Here is a 20,226-nt window from a genome sequence, read left to right as displayed (position 1 = left end):
CTCTCTAACTTTTGGAGACTAAGTGGGCAGTTCAATCTCCACTGGTACCCAATCAGAGATAGATGGCCCAAGGCTATCACTAATTAAGCGGTACACAGTGAAGAGAGACGGTTCAAATGTGCCGCCATACCTTCTTTTACAAATAATTTTATAACCGCACAGTACTTAATTTTATCCATTTCAAGGGAATAAAACAGACAACACTTTTGCTTCAGACAGCTGTATATAAAAAAACAACTTTATAGAATGACTTCCAATTTCACATGGATGCTAATGACAGATGTTACAACTTAGTAACATCTGTCAAACACAGTAAACACTATATGTTTACTGTATTTAATGATGACCAAAGCTAATTGATTTTCTTGCTTGGGCACTATAGCATCTGTTCAGGTTGGAAAGTTTTTTAACGGTATAGGGACATTTTTATTATCTTCGGAAACAACAGACATAGTAAAAATTTATCTATTCCCGAATAAAAATGAATACTTGTTTGTATTATAAGAAGTTGTTGATCTACAACAAAATATCAGCATATGTATGATATCTATTATTGATAAGACAGAAGAGCCAATAACGCTTAAAAGATAAAATAAAAAATAATGAATCTAGGATTCCCGAAATTTTCATTAAGTCTCAGAAAACAAACGAAAATTCTTAGAATACGCAGAGATGTATACATAAACCAAAGAAATACACATAACATGCACATCAAAATTTAAGAGATAACTTTTTGCTGCATCAGGCCACATGTATTCCTGCCAACCCCAATGAATCATTCGATGAACATTAGTTCATTGGATTAGCCTCTCCCTATAGTTTTTAACTGAACTACTAAATGTATTAGAGACTGTTTATTATTGGTTACTTATTTATACTCTGCAAATTAAACTCTTTTCCCTCCTTGTCCTTTGTTTTTAATTATGCCATCATAAAATACAGTGCCGTAACGAGGGCGTGGCGAAAGACACGCCCGCCATGAGCGCAAAACGTAAAAAATGTAAAAAATAAAAATAAATAAATAGATATAAAAGTCCACTATTTTATATTGTATTTTTAAATATCGGGAATACGCCGCATTAGACCCACAAATTCTGCAACACACTGCAACTCATTTCTAAGGGGTTAATAGGAAGTATTTAGCATTTAAAAAAATTTAATTTGTTACATTTAAATTTTTCAAATATTTTATGATTTCGGGTTAGGGGGTGCAAGTTTGACACATGCGTTGGGTTAGGGGGGGCCGCAAGTTAGAAACTTACCACAGGCGCTTCATACCCTCGTTACTGTACTGATAAAATAGTCTGTATAGGATTACATACTATTCGCTTTACCCAGCAAGTTATAGGGCGCACACATATCACAAATGTTAATTATTAATAACTCGTTTGCCATCAACAAAAGTATTTCTCTCCCACTTATTCTTTCCTTAACATTTCCTATTCTTCCATGACTTATTAATGATGGTTCACCTTTGAGTAATTCAAATATACCAATCAAATATAGCATCCTCCTTCATGTTGTTTTCTAATAAATCTTAAAACAAACGCATGTTCCCGACTCTGCACAAATTTAGTTACATAATTGATAAATTGAGATATTCAAAGTTATCTTACAATCAATTGCATTGGACCAATTAATATGAGAACTGATGTGCTATGCACGCGCAAAACGTTTATATATCGATAAAACTGAGACAAATTGGCATGAATTTTGTAGCGCGGGTTGCATAACCCCCACACCAGCACACCGAAATGAAATGGGGACTCGATCCCACTGCAATATATATACCAAAATAATATGCAAAGAATATATTTCACTGAAAGTTTACTTACCCATCGAAAATGGAACAAAATATTCTGGCTTTATGATAGATTTTCCATTCGGGGTTAAAAACCTGTCTGGTATAAAGTTGCTTGGATTTTTCCAATATCTTGGATCATTATGAATTGCCCACAAGTTGGCGATTACAATTGTTCCTTTTGGAATGTCGTAACCTCCCACTGTTGAATCTTTTGCAGGCCTAAATATTGGAAAGAAATGCGGGTGATCTGCAAAACATGAAGAATTTTAATCACAAATTTGTTAAAATTGAAAATGCAAGTTTATTCATTAGAAGAGACCGTCGAGTGAGTTATTAAATAACTCTATATTATGCATTAATTTTTTTTTCAGAATAACAATGATTACGTCTGTTTCTCTAATTTGAAGTGTTTAATTAGGGGATATAGAAGATTAAGTAATATTTAATTAAAATCATTATTACCATAAAAAATTCGTGATCCATAGTTCAATAGTTCTGAATTATGTCCAATATTGCCGGCCTGGTTGGCCGAATGGTTAGCGTATTCGCTCTCTAGACAAAGGATGCGGGTTCGAATCCGGCGTCGGCATGGATGTTTGTCTATGAAAATACTAGTGGTGCATTGGTCGGCGATAGATGACTTGGTTGTAGATGAAGTTGAAGTTGCGGTTGGTGGAATGGTGGAGACGGAGAGTATAGAGTGGATATACTCTCCGTCTCCACCTATACATAAACCATATACATAAACCTCCCTCGATGAGTCTATGGACTCTCTGGAGGTTTATGTAATAATAATATCAAAAATGTTGTATAACAAACAATTTTTAACTAAACTAAGATGAAAATCGTTGCGAATGAAATACCATCTCTAGATAAAAAAACGTCAAAAGCAGAAACTTTTCTTCCCACATAAGAAACAGAATATCTGAAGGCTGCTTTGTCTCTTATAAGGGTATTCCTTATCAAGCTGCATAAAGGTTCTCCATGTTTCTATGAGACCAGCTAACTGACCGTTATTTGAAAAAAATCTCAGGAATGTTCTTCATTCTGATGATGGCATTGATTTAAGTCCATCTCTTTGGAGGTTAGAATCCATCTAACTCAGAGAGACATGAGTTAGAATATGAAAGTTCAAGTTCGGAACCATACTTGAAAGAAATAAAGACACTCGGTAGAGGCTATTTGTAGTTATACTGGAACGAACTAAGATTATAAAGTTAGTATACTATGTCTGTAAACTGTGTGTGTGTTCTGTACGGTTTGTCTGTTTTCCGAGGTGATAATCCCAAGTTTCTGGAAGGAAAATGCCTACTAACTCCGTATAAATATCGGATCTATGTAGAATATAATTAATCAATGAAAAAAAAAAAAAAATTAATTAATGTCGAATTTATGAAAGTAGTTCTATTAATATATATTGTTTAAGAGATTAAAACATACACGAGTGAGCAAATGACTTACTATTAAGTGATCTGATTATTCCTAATACTTCCAGGTCTAGAATTTTAGGAGGTGGTTCACAACATTTAATATTTATAGATCTGTCTATATTCTGCGATGCAAAATATTTCAAGTTTTATTTTTAAGATTTTATATTTTATTTTATATTTACTATTTTTATTATATACACATTATAAAGGATATTTACCTTAATTTTATGATACATTAAAATATCAGTCGATTGTTTCAATAAATGACACAGACATGTAATTAATTTCTCATATTAGCTATTAATTTTCAATTAGTCCTCGATCTCAACTTACGTCCTCTGAACATTTAGGGGAACCATTGTTTGCCATCGCATAACTTCTAATATTGTTGAGTGAGTATAAGGTAATTTCGCACGGTCTTCCCAAGAGGGCATCTTTTCCCTTCCTATTGTTGAATCAATTTCCTCCTGAACACGGCGCTGGAAATCTGGATATGCTGCCATTGTTAAAAGAGCCCAAAAAATGGTAGATGCACTGGTGCCACTTCCTGCGTTAAAGAGAACTTGAATATTTCCTCTCAACATCATTTCTAAAATAAAAACAAATAAAGCTCACTTAAACAGAAAGATTGGCAAATGACAAATGATAAATTAGTGAGACTGTCGATTCAAAATTTCATAAAATACATTAATCACGATAGATTTCCAACGCACGTATATAATCCATAGATAAGGAAAATCCTATGCTACTAACTGTCGTGTGTTTAAAACCTCAACCAGACTGAAGCATTTACTTTTAAAACTGCAGGATCGACTTTCTCTTTTAAAATGGGAGAAAGAATAAAGAAACAATAAAGAATACAGATGCAAATAAAAATAATCTATGTTTTTATAAGAAAACAGTGGTGTATAACTGACCGGAAAAGGAATTATCTGGATCTTTTTTTCTTTTTTCCATTTCAAACACAAAACCTTCGATATAGTCACGCGCACTATCCTGATTCTCAATTTTTTCATGGGACTCTATTTCCTTCCTGCCAAAAATAAATAAATAAAAAACAAATAAAATAAATAAAAAATCTTTTCAAGATGCTAAGCCTTATCATGAGGTATTTTAACTAGTTGGTTTACACATATACTATGATTATTAATTTTTTTATCAATTTGCATTCATTTTAAAAAAATTAATGTGTCGATATTATTTAAGTATTGAGAATTTTAACTGTCTTCGAGACAACGTCCTGAAGAATGCATTTCTGAAATAGGATTTTCATGTGCCATTTCTCTTATCTTGAAATCTGAAATGAAACGTTTACAGAATTACAATGTACTCGTATTTATTACTGCTGTTTCAAGGAAGTTAAAGAATCCCATGAACTCTGCTTCTAGAGAATAAATATGGAAATTTTCGGGCAGATTCAATATTTAGAAATATACAAAGGATGATATGACAAAATGTAAGAACCATTGGAAATCGCAGATATGCTTGTATATATTTCAGTAATCACTCACCTGATAAAATTGTCCATATCTATAAACGTCTTCACAAAGTGGGAATTTTTTAAGAAAAACATTAAAGGTCTTAAATATGGAAAAAATGTAGATGTGGCGAAAGGATAAATTATATCCTCTACTTCGTTTACAATTTTATTCATTCATGTTCTTTTCGAATCTCCAAGTTCAAATCACTCTCCAAAGATCATCGAAGAGATATTATTTGATGCACTAGAAAGAATGAGATTTTCTATATCACTGGGTTTCTTCCAGTATTTCTCATATTTCTTCAAGTACTTCAAAGTACTTGAAGAAATATGAGATTTCTTCAAGTACTTTGAAGAAATCTTATATTTCTTCCTGAAAGTTAGAATAACACAATGCAATTAGTTCTTTTTGTAGAAAAATGAAAACAAGTGTTTGAAAAGCTATTGAGTCTTAAATAAAGATGGATACTTAGAAAACTATTATGATTTCATTTGATATGTCAAAGCACATAAACACTCTCATATAACCTACCTTTATATGATCTTCCATTTTACCTTTGCCGAAGCCTAAATCCCTCAATATATGTACGGCAAATCTTCGCTGCTGTTGCCACTCGGGACCATTTACAGAAATGAGACCTAAGCAAAGAAATAGTGTCTAAATGCTACTATTCAGATTCTGCAGCGTCTTATGTATTAAAATAAAAATATTTTTACTTATTCATGAATTTCTGATTATTGTTCTACTTTCCTATATTTTAGGGAGGTAATTACAGGAAATCTTAGGGTTTTTTTTTTTTTTAAAAATTGCTTTACAGTTATTTATTTAATTAATTAAAATTAAATGATTTGAAGAGTAAAATTAATAGACAAAGTTAAATACTTTAATTCATAAAAAAAGTAATTTTAATCCTTGTTTTTATACAAAATGTATTCAATTATTATTATTATTATTATTATTATTATTATTATTATTATTATTATTATTATTATTATTATTTAATTAACATAACATAACAATTAACATAACATTCACAAATTAACATAACATTAACATAAATACTCTTGACCACGCTTCTTCAACCACTAACACATATCTTATTATACTAAGTCAGTACAACATAAACCCTACCATTAACTCCCCAACAAGAGAAGAAATACTCAATAACTCACTAACACAATCATGCATTGATCATATCAACATACGGGCTCCCATCCATATATATACATCGTCAGTAATTAACGTTAAAATTGCCGATCACTACTTTGTCTCAACTTCGTTTTATTACGTTTCCTACCCCCCCACCAGCACCACTAAAGTCGACAAAACTCGATCATACTAAAGTGCATTGTCGATAACCAAGTAAAAAATACAGACTGGAATTTCCCACTTAAAATAAACGACCTGTAACATTTTACGAGAATTTTCAACTAAAGTTCACAGAAATATACAAAAAAGTAACAAAACCTACACAAACGAGGCGACAAACAGACAACAATCCATGAATAAAGACGACATACTAAATACTATTGCTGAAAAAGAAAATCTATGGAAAAAACTTAAAAAGTCACCCAGTAACACACATATAAAAACCTTATACAAAAACACAAGAAATAAACTAACAACCAAAGTTCGTAGGGCAAAAAGACGCTACTACTTCCAAACATTCATGGAATATAATATAACGACAACATTAAGCAAACATGGGCTACACTCAACGAATTAGTAACCCGAAAAAAGAAAACTTCAGCACAAGATTTTATTGCAAAAAGCTTCAGTCAGGACACAAACCAAGAGGAACTAGCAGACTCATTCAACCATGCTTTCACGAACAACATCACACAACTCAAAAAAGACAAACTACCAACGATCAACAAAAAACTACCGACACAAAGTCAACAACAAACGATATATTTTCCACCCATAACAAAACAGGAACTGAAAGAAGCACTCCTATAACTAAAACCAAAGACCCCTCCACGAATAGACAAAATAAGACTCACAGACCTTACAACACACTTTGAACAAATAAATCCAATACTTTTGAAACTGGTGAACATAATATTCGACACAGAAATTATTCCACAACAACTAAAAACTGCAGTAATTACGCCAATATACAAACATGGCAAAAGAAACGATACTCAGAACTACAGACCAATAGCTTCACTACCAGTCATCTCAAAAATTCTAGAAAAAATAACACACACCAGACTACAGAACTATTTACAGAAGTACCACATAATCTCACAAAACCAATACGGCTTTCAGAAAACAAAAAGCACCATTACTTTATTAGAAAACATCGCCGACACAATAAACAAAGTTCTCGACAAAAACAAGTACGCCGTCCTTATACAGCTGGACCTAACCAAAGCATTTGACACACTTGAACATGACATACTACTCACCAAACTATACTCAATAGGTATAAGAGAACACTGCACACATGGTTCAAGAACTACCTCTCAAACAGAACAAAAGTAACAAAAATAGGTACATGTCACTATCGGAGTATACAAGTAAAACACGGTGTTCCTCAAGGTGCCATATGATCACCCACTCTATTCAACATATACATTAACGATGTTCATAACATATCCATAAGAAGTCAAATATTTCAATACGCAGATGACACTGCTCTACTAGCAATCCACACAGACATTAACACAGCTCTCTGCAAAGCACAACAAGACCTAAACGAAATCACAACATACTTCCACCAAAACGCAATTCTAATCAACGGCACCAAAACACAGATGTTGATAATTCACAACCCAAGAATCATTCGCCCGGCATCACTATCGATACATTATCACACATACCGCTGCATTAACAACAAAAATACCTGCCAATGTTCCGAAATCAAACCTGTAACACACGCAAAATACCTAAGCCTCGATATAGATTCCCACCTTAAATGGACAAAACATGTAGAATACCTACACACCGAACTCCGGATCATCGCAGCAAAACTCTTCCAAGTTAACATGTTCATTGCCAATCACGCGACATCGCGCGATGCGATTTCTCACCAAGCGGCCGGTCACGCGTTATCGCGTGGACGTCGTTAACTAACTTGAAAAAATAAAAAAAAAGTTGGCCACCACACGAAATTCCAATTTTCAGCTTGGCAATGAACGATATCGCGCGATCACGCGATGCGAGTTCTCACCAAACGGCCGATCACGCGTTATCACGTGGACGTCGCTAACTAAATAAAATAATAAAAAAAAAATTGGCCACCACACGAAATTCCAATTTTCAGCTTGGCAAAAAAAGTGTTAAAGACTTTATTCCACAAAAAAAAAAAAAAACTCCTATATCACGGTATCTGCGAATCCCTACTCAGATACGGAATAATAGTCTAGGCAAATACATCAAACAGCCACCTAACAAAATTAGAAACACTACACAGGAAAATCGTGTCAAGTTATCTGGACACCTTACACGCAACAACCAATACCCGACAAGCACATGGCGATGCACAGAATTCTGAGCATTAAAAACCTGAAGGACTACATAACATTAACAAGGAATTACTTCAACATTATCTATCGAAACAACAGAGACACATATCGTATAACACGACCTACAACAACCCTCTACATCCCCATCCCCCTCAACAACTCATACGGTTCTTTTGTGAGATCACATCAGATACCCGCGCAACTCAACAACCTACCAAGCAAGTTAAAACACGTAGATAACTACAGAACATTAAAAACCGAACTCTGAAAAATATACCAACAAAGTTAAGAAACCATTATCACTAATATTTACATCACAAATCACTAGCATCCAATGCCTACATCCCATATATAAACAGTAGCAACAACACAAATAGAGAAGGCTAAATCCCGCTCTCTTCATAAAAGCTAAACCAAGCTTCGAAGTAGGTGGGACTAACTTGCCTCACTCATCTACAAATAATCCTTATAAGCAAATGCAGAAATTTGTATGTATAATCACTCTTTCTCAAACTTAAAAAATAAAAATAAAAATAAAATAAAATAAATAAAAAATTACACAAAAAAAGTATTATTATTATTATTATTAGTATTCAGTCCGCGCGGTTAGCCTAGTGACTTTGCGCTTCGCAACCATATGCCTGGGGAAGGAGTGTCCTAGGTTCGATTTCCGTCCACGACGTGAGGAGCTTAAGGATCTTCCTCAGCCATAGCCAAGTTAGCCGGTCTTGGGCATGGGCAGCAGGGTTTTTTCCGCCAGTTTATCTGGGGTTTTTCATCCCGCAAGCAGGCAAACCGGCGCCGTGAACACACAGGTTACAGTCATAAATACTTACGGCAATGAAGGCAACGGGAAACCACCTTGCTCATAATCATCTCTCCCTAGAATGGTAGCATTTAGCTACCCGCCCACGGCCGTATGGCAGATGGGAACCAGAAGAAGAAGATTATTATTCAGAAAGACCTCCAAGGAGTCAGTTACTCATTACCGGTGGCCACATGGTACACTAACCAGCTATCATACTAATTATTGAATTCATTAACACTGCTTGCACTCACAAAATCCAATGGTAATCCATTCCAATCACGAACCAACCTATGAGAGAAATATGTAGCCCTCTCCCCCCTTCTTAACAACATTCATTCTCTGCTTCCAAGAATGCCCTCTTGTCCTATCCCCACCGTCCTTAAATTAAAAAATTCCATCAACTAAAGTCTGTATGAGCCTTTCAGAGTTTTTAAACCTCAGTCATATCACCCCCTCTTTCTCCTGTTTGCTAGCGTTTGCAGGATATAAATTCTCAATCTCTCTCTCTCTTTATAATCAGTATTCCACAATCCTGATATCATTTTTAACACTCTCCTTTACACTCTCTGCACTATGTAAGAATCAGAACGGAAACCAGACCTGTGTACAATAGTCCAAGTGATGTCTTATCAAGACCTTGTAAAGAGGCAAAATCTCATCGTTATCTTTACATGTGAACGTTCGTTTAAGCATGGCAATTATCCTTTGAGCTGCATTTGCAATATTTGCTACATTGCCCTTGATCTTCAATTTCCTATCTACTAACATTTCAAGATCCCTAGCTTCATCAGTTTCATCTATCATAATCCCACCAATATAATACGATATTGGATATCTAATCACGCTAAAGTGAATGACTTTACATTTACGGACATTGACCTGACATCTATTTTCCTATTTCCATAATTCCAGCCTATTCAAATTATTCTGCAAGTACTGCAAATCAGCAGCATTCTTGATTACCCTGCCTATCTTTCCATTATCAGCAATCAGCAAATAGCTGTGTTTCACTTGACAAATCCTTCCTAATATCAATGGTCCAAGCACTGATTCTTGTGGTATACACATGTGTCTTATCAGACTTCTCTTTCACCTCCCTTTACTTTTGAAAATATTTAGTTCACCAGGTAAGAGTTTTTTTTTTTCTTTTCAGTACTAGTTTATTAGAAATGATAGAAGCTGTGATAACTAAATCACTAGAAATTGGATTAGACATTACTTGTAAAAATCCAAAATAATGACAAACCGAAAAGGATACAATGAAAGACACAGTCTTATAACGATAAACAATCAAGAAATTCAAATACTTAGGAATCGTAACAACGAAGAAACAAGGAGTCTTGTAAGAAGTGAAAAGAACAGGAATGGGATGATCAGTTTTTGGAAAATTGAAGAGATATTTAAACAGCGAAATAAAACCTGAGAACAGAGCAAGACTGCTCAACCAAACTGTATTGCTTTTTATGACATACAGAACAGAATCCTGGTCAATCAAAAAGAAAATAACAGATAAAATGCAAAAAAAAAAAGAAAGAAAGAAGAATGGAAAGATGTCTGGTAAACACGACACAAATATAAAATCAAAAATGAAGAAATAAGAACTAAAATATTTAGATATTGGGGAATAAATGAAAATGGGCGTGAGAGACATTGCAAGACCCAATGATAATATACAGACAAACGTTCTACTACAGTGACAGCCATATGAAGGTAAAAGATCTGTTTGAAGATCTGAAAGAAGATGATCAGACGATATACCAGACGTATATATGATAAATAACATTCCGAGTATTTGAAAGCATTTATTTGTACTAAAATTTTATTATTATTACTATTATTTGACACCACCAGGGAGTCCAAGGACTCATCGAGGGGGGGTACCTGCTATACAACTCTGTCTCCACCAATCAATCCACCACCTGACGGCAATTACACCAGCACCATCTACTGCCGACCATCACCACTGGTATTTACAGACACAATCACAAACATCCATGCCCACGGCAGGATTCGAACCCGCAGCCTTTTGGCTGGAGAGAGGATACGCTAACCACTCGGACAGCCAGGCTGGCATTATCTATCTTTCTTATCTATCTTTATATATATTATTCATATATTTTCTATCACTATTTGACTTCTTATTGGGTGTTCTCCTTTGAATGCAATTATTTTGTGTTTTGTTTAAATATTGTCTTATATTGTTTTGCAATATCATTTAATGATCTTAATGGTCTTTGTAAATCATCTTCTGATGTCGCTAATACTATCTGCTGTGAACTGTATACCAAATGGGTTATACAGTTCACAGATTGTCATAATTATATATATATATATATATATATATATATATATATATATATATTTTTTTTTTTTTTTTTTTAATATAGATTTAATGACTTAAAAACCGAGGTAACTTATAAAGTTTTTTATGAGAATAATACAACTAGTTTCGGCTTATAACAGCCTTTATCAGGTATTCATTAAAGGAAGAGAACAGTAATGAACATTGAAGCATCTAAAAAACTGAAAATAACAGGTATAAATTGTTGCACCACCTTTAGACTTGAACTACGTTCAGGCGCAAACTTAACTGTTTGCTTACTTGGAATTAGGAGTAAAATAACCAAGTTTATATATATATATATATATATATATATATATATATATATATATTCTTTTCTCTCTCTCTCTCTATATATATATATATATTTTTTTTCTTGAATGGACTGTAAAAGTTGATTTGTTATATTTAAATCGGTTACTATTTTAAACAATTATTGTCCACTAATTTTGTCAAAGGCTTTTTCATAACCAATAAAGGCCACGTGTGTTTCTTTTTGAAATTTTCTTCTCTTTTCTATTTATTAATTTTAGAGTAAACATTGTATCTATGCAGGATCAGCGTTTTCGGAAACCATTTTGTTCTTCTAGTAGATTGTCCTCTACAATACTACTTAGCTTCTATTTTAGTATTCCTGCATATATTTTATATCATGTATGTAGCAGACTAATTTTCCTATAGTTATTGCAATCGTTTTTATTTCCTTTTTTATAGATTGGGATAACAAGCGCGTTTATCCAACAGTTAAGAGTTTTTCCTGACATCCAATCCATATTAAAAACTTTCATAAGCCTTTCATTAAATTTTTCATCTGCATGTTTGTATAGTTCTATATTTATATTGTCTTCTTCTGGCGGTTTCCTATTTTTCATCTTCTTTATTGTATTTTTCATTTCTAACATTGTGATATTTTCTGTTAGATCATGGTCATTCTTTGTTTTACAAAATTTTATTTATACATTAGTCGTTGTTCTCATCTGTTCAGAGATTTTGAAAATAGGCTACCCATTTTTCTGAATCTATTGTTTTTATCTTTTATTTCTTTACTCATGTGTTTTATTACTTTATAGGTTTTCGGTTGTGACTTAAATATATCCTTTTCTAGTTTTGTTACGAAATTGTTCCACTTCTCTCTCTATGTTTTTAACTTCTTTCTCGTTTTGTAATTACATTGTTTCTTTTATGCTCTATTTCTGCTTCTATTGTTTTCGAATTTAGACATTTCTGATAACTGTACTTTTTGTTTTTATTATATTTTCTATTTCTTTGTTCCAGTCTCGTAGTCCTCTTTTTCTAATCCATTTGAGCTTTCTTCCTAAGCTTTCTGTTGCTGCCTTTCTGAGAATTTGTTTCAAATTTTCCTATTCCTCTATTATGTCGCTTGTTTCATGTGTGGTTTCTGTATTAAGTTTGTATATTTTTGATACTGTTGTCTAACATGGGGATCCTGTAATGAAGAAGTTTTGTAATTCAGTTGATAAATATTTTCAATTTTATCTATATTTATCACTTTGGTTTAAATCGAATTTTTGCTGATACCATTTAATGATCAGAGTTTAATTCAAAGCCTCGATATGCTCTTACGTCTAATATTAAATCTGCTAAATTAAAATTCGCGATAAAATAGTTAATAACTGATTTGCATACTCTAGCTGACCAGGAATATTTAAATATTTCCTTGTGTTTGATCACTGAATTCATTATTCTCATATTATTATAAATGACAAAATCTCTCAGTATTTGACCATTTTGATTATGTGTATCTTCGCCAAATTTGCCTATATTTGTTTTGTATTTTTTGTTTCTTATTCCGGCATTTAAATCTCCTGCTATTAGAAAATGGTCAGTTTTGTTTCTTTTGTCTATGGCATTCTCTAATTCTTTATAAAATATATTAATGTCTTCTTTTTTTCCCTCTTCTGGTGTATATGCACCAATTATTGTTATGGGGTCTCTTAATGTCTTGAGTACAATTTCTATTAGTCTCTCGTTCAAATAGCTATGATATACAATATTGTTCTTTAGAGATTTAGGTACCATAATTATTATACCTCCTTTTGCTCTTTCTTTTATTACCCCACTGTAGATTTGTATATGTAACAAATTACTAAAATTATAATCGTTAAAACAAGAGTACCTACACGTCTTATAAAAATTGAAAAATGATACACTCCTTACTTTTCATTCCTGGAAGAAGGTGGAATTGAGGTGGTTCTGGCCTACTCAAAAATTGCCATTTGCTAAATGCCTCTTTAGTGCTTTCGAAGTCTCCCAGAACTTCATTTACTTTATGAATTATTTTAAAAGAATACTCATCTAATTTATTTAGGAATGAGGATAGTAAACAAAGCTTTTGAAAAAATGTATGATGTTTTTTCAGTAATAATTTAATTACCTGTAAAAACTTTTATACTTGATCTTACAGACCGTAATAAGTACTAGTACATTACCACCAACTCAGGAAAACCTGCTTTAAGGATAACAAAGAATCCCTTTGCATTTTTGTTTTTATATTTTCATCAATACGGAGACGGCGCCTTATTTTTATCAATACAGGCTATTTGTTGTTCATTCAGAATTCGACAGCTGTTGTAGTTTGGAATTTCAGTTCACAAGACAATCGGAAGTTGTCTGATAATTGCGTGTGCTGTTCTCGCCAGTTTTCTTTAATGAAAAACCCAGTTTCAAAGACGAGAAACTGGAAATGTCACCTTCAGTTGAAATGACTCCACCGAACTTTACTTTGCTGCCGAATTCTACATAACTTGCAGTACACGATCTTTGTGATAACATAGCCCAACGCAATTTTTGCTGACTTTTATATGAGACTTGTTTTTTACTAATTTGGGTGCGCTAATTTCAAATATCAAACCCATTTTTCTCTATCACGTCAGGTTTTTCTCTCTATGGCATTTTCTTTGTGCTAATTTGTAAATTTTTGATAGTTTTAAAGAGGCAGTACTATTTAGAGGATCAAAAAAATCGATCTTTTAATATTGTTTTCTGAAAGTATGTACTTTTAAAAATCTGTTCCTAACTTTATATCAAGAAATTCGAAAAATTCCCGAAGATATAGCCTATTATTCAAAGCGGTGCGCAGATCGGAATCGGAGCGCTCACCGCTCTCGCTTGTTAGTAAACGAATAAATTCGTAAGAACCTGCAACGGCACGTACCGGCGCTTTGAATGCGAGAGAGGCCAGTAATTAGATACATAACTACTTAACAATATTCATTAAAAATTACAAGAATATTTATTAAAAAAATAACAATTTTACTTACACATGAGTTTCAGGGAATAAATTTTTGTTTGTAGCAATTTCTGCTGTGTGTTCTGTTTTGGCAATCCCTTTGAATACTCCAACAGTAGTCGGCCATCATGTGAGAATCTCATCTTCCTTGGTACCGATCTTCCATAGTTTTTAAGTCTTGATGAAATCTTTCGCCTTATTCATCGCTTACAGCACCTAAATTCTCGGGAAATCTATCAAGATGACTGTATAGGAAATGAAGATTTATGCTCATGTAACAAGCGCTGGAAATTTTCAAGTATTGTTTTCACTAGATCTTTGTAATTGCACGCTTTTTTGTTTCCAAGAAAAGTATTCGCAACCATCGTAAATGAAGTCCAGGCCTCTTTCTCAATTTCGCTCATAGAGTTGATGAAATTTGGGTCTCTCATTAAAGTTCTAATTTGCGGTCCATCAAATACACCGGCTTTAATTTTTTCATAACTAAGTCCTGGAAATTTTTCGCATATGTATTGGAAACAGTCACCTTGTAAATCTAAAGCTTTAACATACTGCTTCATAAGACCTAGTTTGATGTGTAGAGGTGGAAAAATGATTTTTTCTCTGTCGATTAAAGGTTGATTTATAACATTCTGTTCTCCAACATTTAAGGATATTCTAAGAGGCCAATGTTTCTGACTCCAGTGTTGGTTTCTAGCTCGACTATTCCCAGAAGCATAGAAAACACGGAAACTTTGTATATCCTCTTTGAAAGCCAAGTAAATAGTTCACAATTTTAAGATCCACACAGATGATCCAGTTATGGTTTATATATTTTAATAACTTCAGAACCTTTTTAATGTCCTCATATGTTTCCTTTAAGTGGACTGAATAGCCAAGTAAAACTGAAATGAGTGTTGTACAATATCATCCAAATGAGTGGCGTTTATTTATCGACAGTTCAAGCAGAAGTCTCAAATGTGTCTTACTACACAATGGGAATGTATATGACTCAATTACCAGTGTGTAGTAAGACACACTAGAGACTTCTGCTTGAACTGTCGATAAATAAACGCCACTCATTTGGATGATATTGTACAACACTCATTTCAGTTAGTAAACCTGACACATTGTTACAGTAAACAAACCCACACTCGTGTTTAAAATATTGTACAAGATTATTTTCCTTGCTACGATAAAAACGTTATCTTCGTATCTTGCTCCAGTAAGTTTTTTTCATTTAATCTTGAAGCTAGATGATTCCTTTGATAGGCCCAAATCTCTTACTAAGGCATTCAATTCCGCTTGAGTAAAACGTTGCGGTCCAGAACTAGAAATGAAATTTTCATTGTCTAAATCAACATCCGGGTCTTGCTCCTCAAGAACATCTGGCATATCCCAAACATGCTCGTTCTCAAGTAAAGGAAGTCCTTTATAAATTGGCACGGCTATTTCATTGGAATGAGCAACTGGCCGAATTGCTGAGTCGAGGTTTGGATACACAATTTTTTTCTTATTATTCTTATTATAACCAGAAGACTGTACTAAATAAAACTAGCAATCATCTACGTGAGTTTTCAGTTCACGCCAAATCATTGGAATGCCAAAAGCTAATTTTTGGCGTTTTCCCTTGCTCCAGTGTCGTAAATTTTCTACACAAGACTTACACACTTTATTTGGAGCCCATGAATTGTCCTGATCTTACGTCAAAGTATGCAAAGTACCCTTTCTTAACGAAATTGATATTTTTCCTTTGACTGGAAACAGTAAAGCTGCCACAAATATAGCAGAAGGAATCTACACTATTGACACATTTTCGAGTAGTAGACATGATGTATTTTCTTCACTGCCGACTAACATGCAATTAACAAGACAAAAAAAAACCAGACTTTATTGAAACGTTATAAGCGCTCATCATACTTTCACGATCGATTAACGATTGACTGATTTCGATCGTTCTTAGTCCGCTATGACGCTGACGCATATAGGAGAAACTACGAAGTTTCTCCTATATGCGTCAAGATTTCTCCTATATCCATCAAGGGGACACTTGCCCTTAATGCTATGCATTAAGGGCAAGTGGCCCCTTGCCCTTAATGCATAGCATCATACATCTCCTCAAGGAGATGGGCTTTGCATTAAGGGTAAACACTGAGAATAGTGACCAGAGCTTATTCCACCTTTACCACGAGTTGCCTAGACTTGCACTACTTTGCGGGTCACCTAGACTTGCAATACGTGCAGGCGCAAACTTGACTTATTTGTCTGTTTGCTTACTTGGGAAATGGAATAAAACCAGGTTTACAATAGCTTGGCATCTTTAACATATATTATACCCAAGGTAAAAAAACTTTCTACATCTATCTCTCATCCTGAGATTTTTATTTAATAAGGTCAAAGAACGTTATGGTTTGTTTTGGTAAAATACTTATAAGTTCTGTATTACTTAACCTTGGTATTTCTAAGCCTGGCTCCCACTGAAGAGACCTCAATAAAGGATGAAACCGGTTGGTAGCTTGGTTGATGACTGACAATGCTGTAGCGCGTGAAGTTTTAACTGAGGCTCGGCTGTTGCTGTTACTCTTCCAGATGAGCAAATGAGCGTTTCTGAGATTCTGACTTTCTGATCCTGCGGGTCGCTCATTATTGGGTGATCCGGGTGATTTTACGAGATTTTGGAATGGTATCCCCGCACTTAAACAACCGGTCTGGGTAGTGGCCACTTGCCTTTAGTGCATAGCATCATACATCTCCTCAAGGAGATGGGCTTTGCATTAAATATAAATATGAAGAATAGTGATCACAGCTTATTCCACCTTTACCACGAGTTACCTAGTCTTGCACTACTTTGCGGGTCACCTAGACTTGCAATACGTGCAGGCGCAAACTTGACTTATTTGCTGTTTGCTTGGTAAATGGAGTATTACCCGGTTTAAAATAGCTTGCCATCTTTAACATATATATATATATATGTACAGTATAAATTACAAATATATACAAGTATATAAGAGAGTGGTGATTATATATTAAATTCCTGATTTTCAAAGATTAATCACCACTATTTTTATAAGTAAAATGTTGCTCTTTAAAACACCAAAACTCTATTTTAGGTTTGCTGGTGAATCGACTGTGGATTTCTCAATAGCCAATTTTCTGGAAGAAAATTAGCCCATTCTGCTTTTTATGGTGTTTTAAATTAAAGTATTCAGAACAATCTGTGGAGAAATCCACTACATAAAAAAAGCCTAAAACTTGAATGGATATCCTAACCAGATTATAGATAAAAGATTTTCACAATAAAAAAAGTTCAGAATGTTTCACAGAGGTAATATGGCGCTATAAGTTCATCATTTTGAAGTGACAAGTGACAGACCAACCAGGAAGATTTTTATAATGTCGAGCCCATATACGAGAGTTTGGTTGATCAACCTATATATTGTGTTAGTACCGTATATGGTTAGCTTGTTGGAAAAGGTGGGACTTGTTTATATTGAATTTAAAAGCCTACATAGTTTGGAAACCCAACAGGCTGAAGACCTGTTCCACAGTACGGCAGTTGCAGGGATGAAGAAAGAGGAAAAAAAAAATTGTTCTGTTTGTTTCAAGGTGCACTGTGAAAGGATGTTCAGCAGTAGCTGCACGCGTTTCAACGAGCTTAGCACTAAGTACCGGAATCATCGATGATATTTCAGATAAACATTTCCCATAAAAATACTTGTAGAATATACTCATTGCCGAAACCAAACGTCTGTGCGAAAGTGTGTTGGTAAGAGAGGAGTCATTAATAAGTCTAATTGCTCTCCTCTCTAATGAGTGAAGGATTTTGAGGGAGCTTTTAGGGCCTTACCCCATATGTGAGGGCAGTATTCCATTAGCTGGGCGGATTTGTGATTGGTATAATGTTAACAGCTGTACAGGGGTGAAGTAACGTCTTGAGCGAAAGAGAAATCCTAGCTTTTTGAAGTTGAGAATGCAATAGTTGTTACGTGTTTATACCAGGAGAGGCATGACGTCAGGGTAATTTCAAGAAGAGAAATCTGAAATTGTCTGGAAATTTAGGTATTAAAATTTCCCACTATTAAAAATCCCAGTAATAAATATCATTTTTTCCAGTATTAAAAATAATACTGGGAAAAATTATTATTTTTTTATGAAAAATAACACAGAACTGAGCTCTATTAACATTTAAATTGATTAGGTATCTTAATCGAATGGAAGATGGCTTGGAGATCAGAACTGAGGGTAGTGGTGGTTGATGTTCTGAAGGTTGGGGTGAGATGTGTAGAGTAAGATTTATCAAATGAGATGGAACAGTGCAATGAGCTATCATCCGCAAAACTATGTATTTTTTTATTAGAGCTGACATTACTTGATGGAGAATTAAACCTTGATTTTTATTGCATTGGGTTGGGTTTTTTAGCATATTAGCAGCGTCTTTAAATTTTCTTATATAACTGTTGTTTTCTATGAATGACATTTTTTTGCCAGAGTACATCGTGTCCAGTGGAAGTGGTATGGAAAGCAAGACCCGTTTTTTGTTCTCTTTTGTATTGTACGTCTTTTTTGTGTTCAGCTATGCGTATTTCTCCAGATCTTCTTGTCTGTCCTACGTAGCAAATCCGCAAGAGCATGTTAACTGGCCGAGCGAAGTTAACATCCGAAAAGTGGGTGATTTCATCAAAGAAAACCCGAAATCGTCCGTGAGATTGATTGAAGATGAATGAGGATTCCAAAATCAACTGTGCACAACATTATGACCGAGAGTTTGGGCCTTCGTAAATTGAATTCGCGATTTGTTCCCCACAAGGTTAACGACGACCAAAAAATGTACCGAATTGAGCACTGCAAGGACATCATTAAAACCGCGCAAAGGAACTCAAACTCAAACTTTCATCGGCAAATGAACCCAACTTTATTTGCCGATGAAAGGAAAGCGATAAGACACCATTGAAAACATTCAAGGGGAAGTAACCAGGACCCTCAACAGTATCCCAAAAACCGATATAAAAAACTCATTTAACGAATTAACTGACCGTTCCAAACTCTGTATCGAAGCTGAGGGAGAGTATATTGATTGAAATAGATGAAATTGGCCTGTGTTTTATTTGCTATCAAAAGTTCGGTTTCTTTTTTTACAGAGGGTGTATTAATAAACTTATATAGATATGTGTCACTGAGAAAATGATACATAATATAAGTTACATCGACAACGATAGTGTCTTAAAATCTGCATTTCGTTTTAGAAATTTTTAAATAAAATTATATTTGATTTGATACTATTTAATAAATGTAAAACATTTTATTTAAGGACTGCAAGAGCTGTATTGTATGAAAAATAAACTATATTTAATTATAAATGGGAATTTAATCAGTGTTTTAACCAACAAAATCATCATTAAATCCATTCAGAACAGCTACTTAAATACGTTTCCGTATTTCTCAGCAAGTTTTATGAAGTCTAAGGCAGGGTGCTTTCATAGAAATGGAAGATATCCTAATAGAGGAAGACCGATGGACCCTGGAGGAAGTTTCTTTCTACGACTTATATGTGAATAGACTACATATAAAATACAAGTAATCAATAAAAGACTTATTGCTATCTTAACAAAACAGTTCTCCCCAAAATACTTCTCAGCTAATGTTAACAGACGTGTTATCACCAT

At 34.0% G+C, this 20,226-nt stretch overlaps 1 protein-coding gene across 1 annotated transcript in view; it reads right to left on the bottom strand.

Annotated features, from left to right (window-relative positions):
- The window catches only part of LOC150101506 (cytochrome P450 2J4-like), a 76,337-nt gene that overhangs the window by 4,149 nt on the left and 51,962 nt on the right, over positions 1-20,226 (bottom strand). Inside the window, exons 10-12 of the mRNA XM_090400817.1 lie at positions 4,152-4,267; positions 3,568-3,823; positions 1,836-2,023 (exon numbers count right to left, since the gene is read on the bottom strand). Coding sequence (XP_090256943.1) covers positions 1,836-2,023; positions 3,568-3,823; positions 4,152-4,267 — 560 coding nt within the window. The remainder of the gene's footprint in view (positions 1-1,835; positions 2,024-3,567; positions 3,824-4,151; positions 4,268-20,226) is intronic.

This window comes from Typopeltis vanoorti, chromosome 11, assembly GCF_054136105.1.
Source record: "Typopeltis vanoorti isolate ZY-2024b chromosome 11, IOZ_Tvanoo_1.0, whole genome shotgun sequence".
Classification (NCBI taxonomy): Eukaryota; Metazoa; Arthropoda; class Arachnida; order Uropygi; family Thelyphonidae; genus Typopeltis; species Typopeltis vanoorti.
This window is presented reverse-complemented; position numbering and strand designations above follow the sequence as displayed.